The sequence below is a fragment of the Toxorhynchites rutilus genome, chromosome 1, assembly GCF_029784135.1.
Source record: "Toxorhynchites rutilus septentrionalis strain SRP chromosome 1, ASM2978413v1, whole genome shotgun sequence".
NCBI classification, from domain to species: domain Eukaryota; kingdom Metazoa; phylum Arthropoda; class Insecta; order Diptera; family Culicidae; genus Toxorhynchites; species Toxorhynchites rutilus.
Window position 1 is genome coordinate 27,145,476 of NC_073744.1, and position 13,895 is coordinate 27,159,370.

At 40.4% G+C, this 13,895-nt stretch overlaps 1 protein-coding gene across 15 annotated transcripts in view; it reads right to left on the minus strand.

Annotated features, from left to right (window-relative positions):
- The window catches only part of LOC129769299 (heterogeneous nuclear ribonucleoprotein R), an 84,571-nt gene that overhangs the window by 16,134 nt on the left and 54,542 nt on the right, over positions 1 to 13,895 (minus strand). For 5 of the 15 annotated variants that reach the window (XM_055771477.1, XM_055771547.1, XM_055771573.1 and 2 more), the window contains 6 exons: positions 11,171 to 11,304; positions 10,930 to 11,061; positions 10,732 to 10,872; positions 10,556 to 10,662; positions 10,304 to 10,440; positions 1,122 to 1,543 (listed from right to left, as the gene is read on the minus strand). In XM_055771477.1, the coding sequence (XP_055627452.1) occupies positions 1,131 to 1,543; positions 10,304 to 10,440; positions 10,556 to 10,662; positions 10,732 to 10,872; positions 10,930 to 11,061; positions 11,171 to 11,304 (1,064 nt within the window). In that variant the 3' untranslated portion in view covers positions 1,122 to 1,130. Of the gene's footprint in view, positions 1 to 1,121; positions 1,544 to 10,303; positions 10,441 to 10,555; positions 10,873 to 10,929; positions 11,062 to 11,170; positions 11,305 to 13,895 lie in introns of those variants that run through there. The other 10 variants (XM_055771526.1, XM_055771515.1, XM_055771539.1 and 7 more) reach the window with 4 other exon arrangements.

Below are 13,895 nucleotides of genomic sequence, written 5' to 3' on the forward strand. Positions count from 1 at the left end.
TTCGGTTCAGTTCGAGCGAGTTGTGGTATGCGTTTTGTGTCGATTTTTCGAACGCGCAAATCGGAAATGGAAATAAAGAAAAAAATAACATAAGAAAAAAAGAAGGAAAGTGAATAACGCGTTAGAGAAAATAGTGGAATGTCGTAGTCGTTTTGATAATGAAGAAGTGGAAAAAAAAACAACGAATAACTGAAATCAAAACTTAAACAATCAGAGTAACACGATATTTCGTAGTAATCATACATTAAATCGCCTAATAACTTTTCTATTCGTAAGTTTAATTCGTAAATTAGCTTGAATCTGTTTCCCTATCTCGAGTTTAGCTTTTCTGGCACGAGCTATATCTAAATGAAAATTGAGAAGAGTAACTTAACTATTTTGCGCAATCATAGTTCTTTAAACGACCGATGAAGAAGTGGGAGACTACTGACGTCTATAAATTGTTGCAATTTTATTATTGCTTTATTGGAAATAAGAGCAATTGATAAGAGTTGTAGTTAGTTAGTGAACGGTTTAAGTGGATGAAATGAGTTATTCGAAATTTGTAGATGACGAGGCGCATGTTAATATTGCTACTTTCACATTAGACAAGAGAAAGATTTTCCAGGTATTAGTTAAGTCATTAGGGTGATTTGATATACAATTGACCTTAATATATAAACACTCCTAACGGTATGTTTTTTTTCGTATGAAGATAAACACTGCATTCATGGCCGAAACAGAATGTAGAGGGTAGTGCCAAATAATATGAAACAAGAAGGCGAAATCGTTTGTGTTACATATATAACGGGATCAGCAGGGTTAATTGAAAAAAGGTTAAGCAAAATAAGCATTATGGATACATAATTAAAAACAACCTAAAGCATTGAAAAGCAGAATATTAAATAAGCGAATATATAAAAATAATACGATTAGACTAGAAAGCAGTGATTAAGAAATTTGATGGTTAAATTCTGCGAAAATAATGTCCTACTGGAGGCCATTGATTGCCAAACTTTCTGTCAAACTTAGAGCGTAAAAAATGTTTTCGCAACTAGATGAACCAAACAACAACTGAACCTAGAACAATCGAGCCGTACTGTAAAGTCGTAACCGAAAAATACTAAAGAAAAACAAGTAACCTTTTGCTCTCAGACAACCTTCCGTAGCTTGGAACCCACCGCATTGCTTCTGGCGGTAGCCGCCGCTGCTGCTGCCGCCACCGTCGATTGATGGTGATGATGATGGTGGTGATAGGAATGATGGTGATGGTGAGACGATCCGCTGCTGGCGCCAGCGCAACCGCTGCTTCCGCCTCCACCGCTCTGTCCGCTGTGTCCTCCCGAAGATCCGGCGACGGCAGCCGCTGCTGCTGCGGCGGCTGCTGCTGCCGCGGCCGCCGTCGCCGTACTCGGTGGATAGTCGAAGTAGTAATCATCGCCAAAGCCACCGCCACCACGGTAGTAATCTTCGTAGAATGGCGGATCGGTGAAGCCACCGCCACTGCTGCCACCACCACGGTGGTGCGAATAGTCCGTGTACCCGTAAAAGTCATAATCAAAGTCTGACGAATTTTTGTGTATATTGTTTTTTGAGTGTATATTATTAAGTGTGTACCGTGTTTGGGCAGCGTAGTTGAAGAAGTGACACATCGTTGGATCGGGTTGCCAGTTTTCGTGTGTGTGTGTTTGTACGATGCGAGGAAAAGAAGAGAAGATAGAACCAACAAATGCGCTCAATCAAAACATCATGAATTGTGACATGGTTGCCTCGTCTGCCTAAACTGGGTCCTAGAAATGTAAATTTTGAACGGTTTTTTTTCACTTGTGTACTGTGTGTTTGCGCTAGATATGCGTGTTCCCCAAAGAGGAAAAAAACATTAAATTTTGAATTTCGACTCTACTTCTTCACGATGTTTTTACTTGTACTCGCAACTATAACTCTGTATTGCTACTAAATTTTGGATTTCTCTTCTCCCAACAGTGGCGTGGGTGCGGTGCGTCACACCCGCAGAGGTGGATCAATTTACTGGTTGCGGCCAATTCTGGGCTATGCTTACGAACTCAAACTACGCTTGAAATCAAAACAAATATACGAACAAAAGAAACAAACAACAAACTAAGAGACACTTGTGATGATGATGATGATGATTTACGCAATAACGGGATGTTTGGATTTAAAAGATGGGAAAAGAACACGACTGCAATTTTTTTGAACTAAACAATAACGATTCTACGATACCAGAGGATCCGAGTAGATGATGAATGGCACATTACTTACCGCCAATGATTTGATTCCTTTGTATCATAATGTGCTGGCTTTTGAAAGGCTACAATATTCTAAATTCTGGAATAATTCAATGAATAGAAGAGCCTAACAAATGAGACGAGTTAAACTCTGTGAAGTGACGATTGAAACATTCGAAGTTATGAGTTTCCCCAAATTGTTTGCAATGATTCATGTTTCCATTTCAATAATACTACATTTTATATGAACTTATTGAATAATAGTTCAGGAAATCGTTTTACTAACGTATCTGGTGGTGCGGAAATTCTAATGTCGCATACTGAATCATACTCGAGCGGGTAGAAGAGTTCTGAGATGCTGCGGGTTTATCACCGCGAAATGAAAACTGAACAAGTGTCTTCCTGGTCGATCTCGTCCGAGTATCTACCAGCTTTTCTTGTCATTTTTTCGCTATTGCTTGCATTCGGAACCGTAAAAAAACATTAAAAAACATGAAGTTTCTTTCAATTGTGGTAAAATTGGATACTTTTTGGGGATATATTTTCCCCTCTCGATAATAAGCAAAACTTCAGTGGAAATAAAGCGTGTGTCACATCAAATTGCATCACGGAAAAAACGCTGTAGAAATTTAATTTATAGGAAATATATCTTCAGCTTTCGCTTATAATCAGATAAGAGTGTATAGATCACGTTGGCCCTGCTTCACTGTCAATTTTTCGTAAATTTGGAAAAATGTCGTCAAACGAAAAAGAGCGTCGTGAATTAATCCTGTGCACTCATTTCGAGAATCCGGAGTTGTCACATCGGGACATCGGTAAGAGGCTGGGAATCGTCCAATCCACGGTCAGCAGAGTACTAAAACGATACTTCGAGAACCTAACCATCGACCGGAAGGTGAAGAACGGCAAAAATGGATGCTCCGTCAGTGAAAAAGATCACAAGCGCGTAGTTAAGCAGTTTAGACGTGATCCGAGAAGTTCGGTCTGGGATGTCGCCAATAAGCTGAATTTGTCAAGTTCATTCGTCCAGCGGACCAAGCAGCGGGAGGGCCTGCGTACATACAAGGTTCAGAAGGCTCCTAACCGCGACGAAAGGCAAAACATGGTGGGGAAGACGCGAGCCCGGAAGCTGTACACCGAAATGCTGACGAAGCCGCATTGCCTGGTAATGGACGACGAAACCTACGTCAAAGCGGACTTTCGTCAGCTGCCGGGCCTGTTGTTCTTCTCCGCAGAGGACAAATTCAGCGTTCCGGAGGAGATTCGCAAGCAGAAACTATCCAAGTTTGCCAAAAAGTACATGGTGTGGCAAGCGATCTGCTCTTGCGGAAAGTGGAGCGCCCCCTTCGTGATAACCGGCACGGTAAACGGGCAGGTTTACTTTAAGGAGTGCCTACAGAAGCGCTTACTACCACTATTGAAGCAGCACGAGGGCCCGACCATCTTCTGGCCGGATCTCGCTTCGTGCCACTATTCAAAGGACGTGTTGGAGTGGTACGAAGCCAACGGGGTCACCTTCGTGCCAAAGGAAATGAACCCGCCCAACGCGCCGGAGCTTCGCCCAATAGAGAAATATTGGGCGATTATGAAGCAGGCCCTCCGGAAGAACCCAAAAATTGTCAAATCGGAGGCGGACTTCAAGAGAAAATGGATTTCTGTTCAAAAAAAACTACAACCTGACGTTGTACAGAACCTTATGGAAGGGGTAAAGAGGAAGGTGCGAGCATACGGGCTTGGGCTCGAAGTATGAATAAAAATAAAAAGCCAAAAGTTGTTTAATAGTTTTTATTTTACTGTTTAAAATTTTCAAAAGGATCGGTTTACTGGGCGAATTTCTACAGCGTTTTTTCCGTGATGCAATTTGATGCGACACACCCTTTATGGAGGCTACCATGAAATAGCAGAAAAATGTAATACTTCGATTGGAGCGATTTCGAAAATCATAAAGAAGTACGTCATTGTTTGGCTCGAACCGATCCCAATAAATCATGATGAGTGATCCAGAAGGAGTTGAATCTTAATGTAACCGGCAGCGCTGTGAGCTACTACGAGAAGCTACTGTAGAAAAAAGCTACTTGACAAAAAATGGTTTTTTTTAAAGAAGAACCCTTCTTGCCCTATAATTACACGTACAAAATTTCGCAACCCCGTAAAGCTGCCAAACTTCATTATATTTTTTTTAATTATTTATTCCTATTTTGAAAACAGTTTATGATGCAATTTAACAAGGAACAGTCAAGGATCGTCCAGAAAAGGCAGAGAAGTGATAGTCACGGGCCGTTCGCGGCGAACATCTGACGATATTTTTCACCGACGAGAAACTCTTCACGATTAAGCAGGTACACATCGGCCAAAATGACCTAGTATGGTTTCAACGCTTCGGAAGAGGAGATTCCAGTATCGAAGACAATGAGCATTCTGTAAAGGTGAAAACCTTTCAAGATGTACAAGTGAAGGCACTTCTCCATGAGGCTACAAGTCAAATGAAACAGGAGCCAGCCGAATCATTGGGCGTAACACAAGAAACTATTCCTTATTATTTGCGAACTGGGGTTTTTAGATAGTACAGTAACTGTGTTCCATACAAAGTAAGACCCAGCGGCGCCGAACAGCGGTCGTTTGCGAGTGAACAGCTGGTTCTACGTCAAGAAATGGTAGGAGATGAAAAATAGATCTAATAAACAATCCAAAGCGGAGAAACATCGTGGAGTTATAGCGGCAATCAACCAACACCAACGGCCAAGCCACGAAACCATGGTTCGTAGTTCATAGTGCGGATTTTGCGTTGTGCATAACGAGCTATTGAAACCATCACAGGGGCTTTGTACCGAGCGTAATGTATGCGTTCGAGTCGAGCATTGAAGGAAAAATGACCGCACAAAATGAACAAAAACACGACAAGCAGACAACGCTCGGCCCCATGTTGCTCAAGTCGTTGAAACTTACTTGGCAACACTTCCATGGGGCATCCTACTCCACCCGGCATATTCTTCAAATGTCGCCCCTTCCGACTATCGTTTGTTAGGATCGTTCTAACGAAGAGACTGATAATTGGATAGATTCGTAGTTTGCTTCGAATTCTTCAGAAGAAGAACCCGCACGATGCCAGAAAGACGAAAAGGGTTGTGGTTAAAACCATTACGCTAAGTTGGCCCATGGTTTGGTATAAATTGGATAGATTCGTAGTTTGCTTCGAATTCTTCAGAAGAAGAACCCGCACGATGCCAGAAAGACGAAAAGGGTTGTGGTTAAAACCATTACGCTAAGTTGGCCCATGGTTTGGTATAAATCAGTAAATGTGATTTTTGCGCCAAAGGACACGAGTTCTCTAAATTATCCAAAAATTCACCCAATTGAGCGATTTTGGGCTCTAATGAAGGCATGCCTGTGGTTTTATCAACATTCTCGACGACGAGTGTGCCTGCGCGAGGTGCATCTTGAACATGAAAAATTCCTGAATTAGCTGTTACAGTATCGGCACCATAAACACCATTTACAATATCGGTGGCCTAGCTTGCATTTTAGCTTTTATCAAAGAAAAACTGTAAAATTTACTGAATTCTTCTCTTTGTTGACTTCCATTGTTAACACCCTGTAACTCACAACTGAATGAAGCAAACAAGAAAAAAACAGCAAAAGATTTTTTCAAACTGCCACCTTGACAACGATTTAAATATGAAATAGTTTGGTCTACCGCGAATATAATGGATTTCATTTTTCCCAACCTAATATGTTGAAAAGACTAATACAGTTGCAGCTTCACAAAAGATTGGACAAAAATTAAAAATTATTGTAAATAAATGAATGATCGGAAGAAAATCAAAACGGATGGATCACGAAGTAAACCGTGTTTTCTACACTTGATGGCTAAATACTTGGTATGTCAAGAATCTAACAAGGCCTACCGATAGCTCGCCTTCGTCTCATCCACACCGAAGGAAACGATCCCATTCGTGGAATTCGAACAAATGAAGCGTACAAGTTTGCCTCAAAACGTGCGGTCCCAGGCGTATGTCTTACAGATTTCTTTGCGGACATTAGTCCGCTCTGTGTGAATAAATCATGAGATTACGACTGCCCCAGGCACCTTTGTTTTGAAGTCCATGTTAGGGAAACATATTTCGGTGGGATCAAAAATACCTCCGATTTGCATGTATTTGCGAAGCGGATTTCCCCAGGCACATTAATTTTGAGGGCTGTGTTGGGGAAGCCGTAAATCGGGCCAATCAAAACGTGGCAGTTAGGGCTTTAGATAACGCTTGACATTTCACAGTTATTCAATTGTTTATCTCATGAAAAACAGGAAGTGGGTTATATCTGCGGTATAACCGTAAGGTTGACGTAGGACTATCGTTGATTTAGTGATCATTTGTTTGAAGTTGAATCTGAATCCATTTTGAATGAATGGATAAATTAATATTTGGGGGACATCCAATATTGGATACGAACATATCCTACTGATGGGGAAGAATAATCTTTAAAAGCCTTCCTGCTAATTGCACTTGATTGAAAAATCACAAAACCAAATGTATTTGGTCGCAGTGTTATATGGATAGAAAACATTAAAATAAACTCTTTCGCTTGAATGTAATTTTCAATTCCAAAGGGAACTGGCTTATTATTTTTCAGCAACGATAACATCTTTCCAGATTCTTCTCGATGCTGGATAACAACCAAACGAAAAGAGTTACGCGCGTGTGTGTGTGGCGGCTGCTCCGATGCCTCAAGCGGAACCGTTTTCCGATGCTGTTACTTTCTTGGTCGCCTTTTCAGTGGCATCACTCTCCTCCTGAAGGGAATCCCCCCTCTGGCTTAAAGAGCACAAACAGGCTCTTGGTGACACCGTTAATCAGCGCTTTCATGATGAACGAAGTTAGCTTCACCACAACAGCGACAACATGCTCCAATCGCTGTTCAATTATAACTGAGTGAATTTCCGAGCGGCGCTCGCTTATATATCGATTGGAGATTTAATAGCTTGCTTTGAAAGCAATTTTAAGGCTATTGAAACAAGTTTTTGGGATCAAAAAGTAACAAGTATATAACGCGTAAGCATTTTATATTTCGAATGAAGTGTTTATCATACCATTTCGTTCAGTTGTTCAGGAGCTTTTAAGGCTTAAAATCCATGTCTCCGGCGTAACGCTTTCGTTTTCGAAACTTCGATTTTACACCCCGGTATAGAAATAAAAGACGTGGTCCTACGTCAAAATAACATTTTATTTATTGTGATAGATGCGTAGAAATATTTACTATCAATTAATCCAAACATCTTTTCGGTCTATCAAGAAATGTTCGAGTTATAAGCATTCGAAATCTTTCATTTTTTTCTGCATATTCTGTGTTTTCATTCCACCCTCATATATTCCGGTTAGACGCAGTCCCACGTCAATATTGTGAGAAGTTACTGAAATACAGCCCAAGACCAGTGGTGGAAATTCATGAGCATTTGGACAGATACTTGATCCGATATACATATTTCACTCACGAGTAAAACAGCTCCAAGCTCGCTCTCTGTTATTGATTCACGTTCATTCTCACGTGTTTCTTGCAATGCTGATCATCACGTCGGGATTTACTCGCTAGTATACTCGTGATGGGGATCTTCTCACCACACAATTCAACAACATTCCGTGGCTGTTATAGAGCCAAATAATCTTTTTGTTTGTTAAAATCCTATTTTTCTTATTTAGTTTTTACATTTTTTTAGTAACATTTGTTCATAAAGTAAACTGCCAGAATCCTCTATGTCTTTAAGTCGAGTCGCTAAGAAATTAGAAATGTAACCGTCACGAACTTTCTCTAAAATAGAGTGCAACAGAATAGATGTTTTGTATTACTTTTTTATAAGATGTAACATCGTAAAGAAACTCATGGTCTTTCGTGTCAGTTCATTATAAGATACTGAATGCTAAATGGTATTAGAACAGTTTTTACATAGAGATCTTATTTTTCTTTCGTCATAAGATCCAAAATATTGATCAGTTGAGCCACGTTCCATCGGTCGAAACAAACGAAAGTTGGAAAGAGGAAGAACGTCTGATGAATACAACTGGTGAACATCCCAATTCAACGCTATGTTCCGACCTTTTTCGTAACAGACGATTAAGTATCGCTATGCTGCGACGCTAATGTGCCGCGTCTCACCTGGTATTGCGGCCGTTTGCCGAAAAAATCCATAAAAGTTCAACAAGGTCTCTCAAAAAGCCACGTAAATATCCGCCATTTAACATCTTTCGGCATAAACTCATACGGTACCCAACCCTATGATTGCTGATCCTCTGGATTTGATAGGTTTCGAAAAGATTTGTTCAGCCACTTCAAATAATAATCAATTATTTTTAAGATAAACTCAAACAACAAATTTCCGTCGATCAGGAAGTGATGATGCCATGTAACGTCTATTTTATAAGCTGAACAAAACAGTTCATGTGGATACGTCGTTTTCCCCCAACCAAATAGTTGATTCGTTGGAAAATAAGCTCGATTGGAGATAAGTCAACTAAACACTAGCAACATCTCAATGAAATTTCATCAGCACTTAGAATTCCTCGCGATTAGACATCCACACCACCAGCGACGAACCTATCTTTCAAGCAGGACAACTGACTGAAACTGACAGCATTGACTTGCGTGCAAAAGATGTCAGTCAGTCAGCCAGCAGACACACAGTTGCGGAACAGTTCGGAAAATGGAACAAACACGTGAAGCCTCTCAATGCGACGATTCCCTTCAAACTCCATGCAAACCACACAACAAAAAATCGAACAAATTGGATGTCTCCCACGTAACTAGCTACTTTCTCTAGAACCTTAAACACTTAGAAAATTTCTACCCAACACTATTCTACTGAAAAATATACGTTAATCATGTGTACAATCTACAGGACAAAACGGAGGGAATTGAAAGCAGTAAGGAAGATCCAATATGTGCGTGAGAAGCTCGCAGACAGGTGCTGTTAGTAAAAGACAATGTATGGAAATGATATCAGGGTATTTTGATAGCGGGAAACAACATTAAAGATTCCAATACTTAATGCCTACTCTCGTAAATTCGCTTAAGGCGAGCGCGGTTGCCTAAAGTACGGGATGCGCATTGTAACTACTTGTACTTGAGATAGATTTTTTTTTCTTACAATTTGTTATTACACAATTCGACATTGCTGCAATAAAGGGTAGGGCGCAATGATTTAGCTATTGGTTTTTTTTTGAGAGGAAACAACTCGGAATATAGAAAAAAAAATCTGTGGGATGAAGTGTGGGGTCTGAATTTTGGATATTTTTTTTTTCTGGTACAATTTTCGATACACAATTTTGTTTTTTTTGCAATTCGACGAAGTTAAGGTAATAATAAACAACAACATTTCTTAGAGTAGAAAGTCAATTGAAAAATCATGCAGTGTCTTTCCTTTCGCGTTTCGCTTCGCTGCTCTTAGCCTAATCGCGGTGGTCGATTACTTATTCGGGTACCTAAATGCGCTGGTAGTACTCTAATACAATATCGGTTTCGGTAAAGTGCGTAAAAAGTAACTGAAAAATCGAACCAAATCTACATGCATTTGAAAGAGAATATCAAACAATATTGAATAACCAAACGAAATTGTTTTCTAACACAATTTAACGAAACCAAAAAAAGGTAATAATTTGTGAATTTTCCTCACCGAGTGAAAACAATAATAAGGGTACTTCTTGTTCCAATTGCTTTTGTAGAGAGAAGATACGCTTTTTCCGATTTACTAATGAGCTATAACCTGATTACACTCTCGAATTTTGGTATACCATTTTCAATTGAATTTACATGTATAGGACTACACATACAGATTTTTTTAAAGTAATAATTATAAAATCCGCCTTTGTTTCGAGTTGGAAAACCAACGTTGTTTTGGTTTACTACCTATGATATGTGCGTACGCAACTGTAGGCACGTTTTTTTTTCTTTCTAACAATTTCATTCCATTGCGGTTCGATTGAGACTTGTGCTTATCGTTCGCATTAGTGATATATATAGTATGTATAAATTTACTTGATGGAGAAGGGGCAGAAACGATAGTTGAAATCGGAAGTAAAAGAATCACTTACCGTAGTCGCCACGATTCATCGGGCCGCGCATCGGAGCTCGTGGACCACCGGCTCCACTAGGAACTCGCATCGGAGGCATTGCACCTGGCATCATACCGGCATGCTGGGGCGACATGCTGTAGGGAGGAACGAATTCACTGCACATTAGCACGGTTTTAGCTACTGTCCAAACATTTCGCCCGCTTTTCTTGTCGATGGGCTTGGCAAACTTAAATCTAGTACGCGAGAGTTAAAATCATGCAATCTATTTACCCCGCTATCCCCATTCTACTCTGCAGAAACTGATTCATACGCCTTTCCCGGGCTCGCAATATTTCTTCCTTTTTCTTTTTGTCGGACGGAGGTTTCGCGAGAGATACCTGTGAGTGTGAGAAAAACAAAAAATTGATCACCCCCCAAAAGCACCTCATATTGTCAAGCTTACTCACCTCAATGTGCGAACCGCCGATCTCCTTCCCGTCCAGGTCCTTCATCGCGTTGACCGCGTGATCGCGATCCTCGAAGTGTACAAAAGCGTAGTCTTTAATTTTCTTCACACGCTCGACTCGGCCAAACGGTTCAAAACATTCCTGCAAGAATCGTTGGAATAGCGGCTAGCATAGCAAAACACACAATTCAATACCAACCTTTAACTTCTCCTCACTCGTGTCCTGTGTCAGATTGCGTACGTATAATACTTTGACCTTGCTCATCGTCTGTTCGTCGGGTTCTTCCTGGGGATCCGCCCAGTCCACTATTATATCACAACCCCAGACCTGCTTTTGCAAGGTGGAAAGTTCGATTAGAAAAAGGTTATATAGTGATTTTTGTTTGCCCCTCATCAAGCGTGCTCAAACCCCGCGTGGAACAAAAAAGTAGAAAAATTACCTTTATTCGCCCGGTGCCCAGCCGCCGCTTCGCGAGCGAAGCCGCTTTGTGTGATTCGTACTCGAGGAAGCAGAATCCGCGGTTTTTCTTTTTGTCATCCGGAGAACTGTAAATTATCACTTCCACTAGCCCGGCTGTTTCGATGTTGTTGATGTGGTCAGGGCAGTCAGGTTCGTCAGGTTCAGGACGTTGGGCGCAGATCGAGTGGATTCGGACGCGAAAATACACATACAACCACACATTTTGAGAGTAAGAGATATAGGGATAACAACAAAATTCGTTGAGGAGGGGTGTGGAAGAAAAAAGTAACAATGTTAGTACAATTCCTTGATATCATCGATTAAGCCTTATCCAACTAGGTTTTGTTTCTGTTCATCTGATCATGGTTAAGAACTACGCTTAGTTTACTCTGGTCGGAACCAATTTTTCGTGATCTAACTCACAATTACTCATTCGGCCGATTTTGCGATGGTCTTGTTGTATACCAATTTACGGGTCTCACAATTTTGCACGTGTCTAGATGGTCCTAAACTAGATTCTTGTTTTTTTTCTGTGCGTGACCGCTGCTACCCTGTTATTTGATTTTTACCTCAATTTAGAGTTTTTTTTTTGCATAAGTTGGGAATCGAACAAAAGCTCACTCCAACAGTTTTTTTTTGGTTTTTGAGATTCGTGACAATTGTGTTTTTTTGTTTGCTTGTTTTGTTCCACTCAACAATTTTCGAACGAGTTCAATTGGGATTGATTTGCACGTGGACTGAGCGTGTTCGTCTTAGTCAGCCGAATTTTGATTTTCTTCGACGGTACGCTCGGTGCCAAGTTCTTGGTTTTTTGCTTGTTTTTGGTTGGGAATTGCCAAATTCGGTGCCAAAATCGCTTTCTATTTTGTCCCTGTGGATGTACCCAAATTTTGTTGTGTGTTTTCGAATAGTTTACTCGATTTTGTTTCGTTTTGGGTTTTGCTGAGGCAGGAGAGAACATAGGGTTGTGCTCTGCTGGAGGAAACGATCGTTCATCGCGTGTTTTTTCAAGTTTAGAAGCCATCACAAGAATATACGAGTAAAAAGGAATGGACATGTGGTCCTAATAACCATCATAAAACCAGCTTTCGTATGTTATCCTCAAAATTACCAAAAATAAATTACGAAACAGAGCCTTATCACAATATTTGATAACTGATTGACCGAGAAAACATTGTCCTCTTTATGTTTTGTGTTTTCTGTAGACAAAATGAAACTGGGTTTCAAGACGAACTTCGTTACAAGGGATTACAAATGGAAAGTGGAATGAAGCTGTAGATAGCCAAACCAGAATACTCGAGAGTTCCAAGGTTCCAGAATAATTTGAACATTGGAAATGATGTCTCATAAATTAGAAGATTTTACTCACTGGTTTTTATCAGATGATTGAGTGTATCATCAAAGCATTGTTCACTTAGAATATGTACTCGTTGTGTATTTTGTAGCGGTACGCTCAGTGACCGTTGTAAGAATTTTTTTACAGCGGTTTATTTACAAGGTAGTTCTATTCCTGAGGCGAAAGGTCAGGTGCGACAACCATAAAACTGTTGAACATCGTCGGAAATACCGTTTGTGATGTGCTCAGACTTTTCGCAAGCGGAACAGTGTAGCTCGAACGGCTCAAAACGAAGCGTCGTACTGTAACTTATGATTCGCAGCCGGATTGTGCTTAAAGTTCGCGTTGATATATCAGTTTTCTCGGAAGTTCATGATTTGGCAAATTATTTGAACCGGCGGAGCAAAAACCAAGGTTTTTGTCACAAACGCCACAATGAACTCGTAGTTGTACGAAAAAAAAAATGGCTGAGAAAACACGTGCTGCCATCCACAAAAGCACACAAAGGATCTGTAAAGATTGGGCCTGATTAGGCGAGTTGCCGTTACACCCGATAGCTGAAATGTCGTTGTATCGTGACAATGGGGTGAATTCCATCAACAAGATCATGAATTCGTTCAATTGATCCGAATTCTACCTGACGAAAACAAGCATTGGGCAATTATGAAACTTAAGAAGAGCGTTAAAAGAGAAGAGCGTTAAAAGAGAAGAGCGTTAAAAGAGAAGAGCGTTAAAAGAGAAGAGCGTTAAAACGGCTCGGAAACTTGTCAGAGAGAATAGTCGATACTACAGGTATAGAACGCGTGCCGGCATGTACCACAAGGAAAGTGCTCATTTATATCAGAAGAGTTAATTTTAATGATACTTTCTATGAAAGCACAATAAAATGTCTGTTTTGATTGGTTAACCTTTTTCGTATGTTATTGCATCTCCAATATATAACTAAGATTGAAAATTTTTTCACATCAGGGTGCACCACTAAGTCGAAGACGCGATTTTTTTTAATATGTGAATATGTGAGCATGAAAACTGTTAAATTGCGATTCAGGGGTTTGATTCATAATTGAATTCTGGAAGCACGGTAATAACCTGGGAAATCCTGAGGGCATTGATTACACAAAAATGAACACGTCCAATGCGTAAAGAAGATTTAGTGATGGGAATGTTCGCATCATGGGCATTTACACCCACTTTAATGTCGAGCGCCGCGTTCAAGAGATTTTGTATTTCAACAGCACCACGATCGGTAGTTCGTGAACAAAAAAAAGTTCAAAATCTAGTTCATCGAGGTTCATGCACATTCTATGCTGACCGTGGAATTTGATTCTAGAGCAAAATGTGTAGTAGGATGCAAATCTGCTCACAGAAT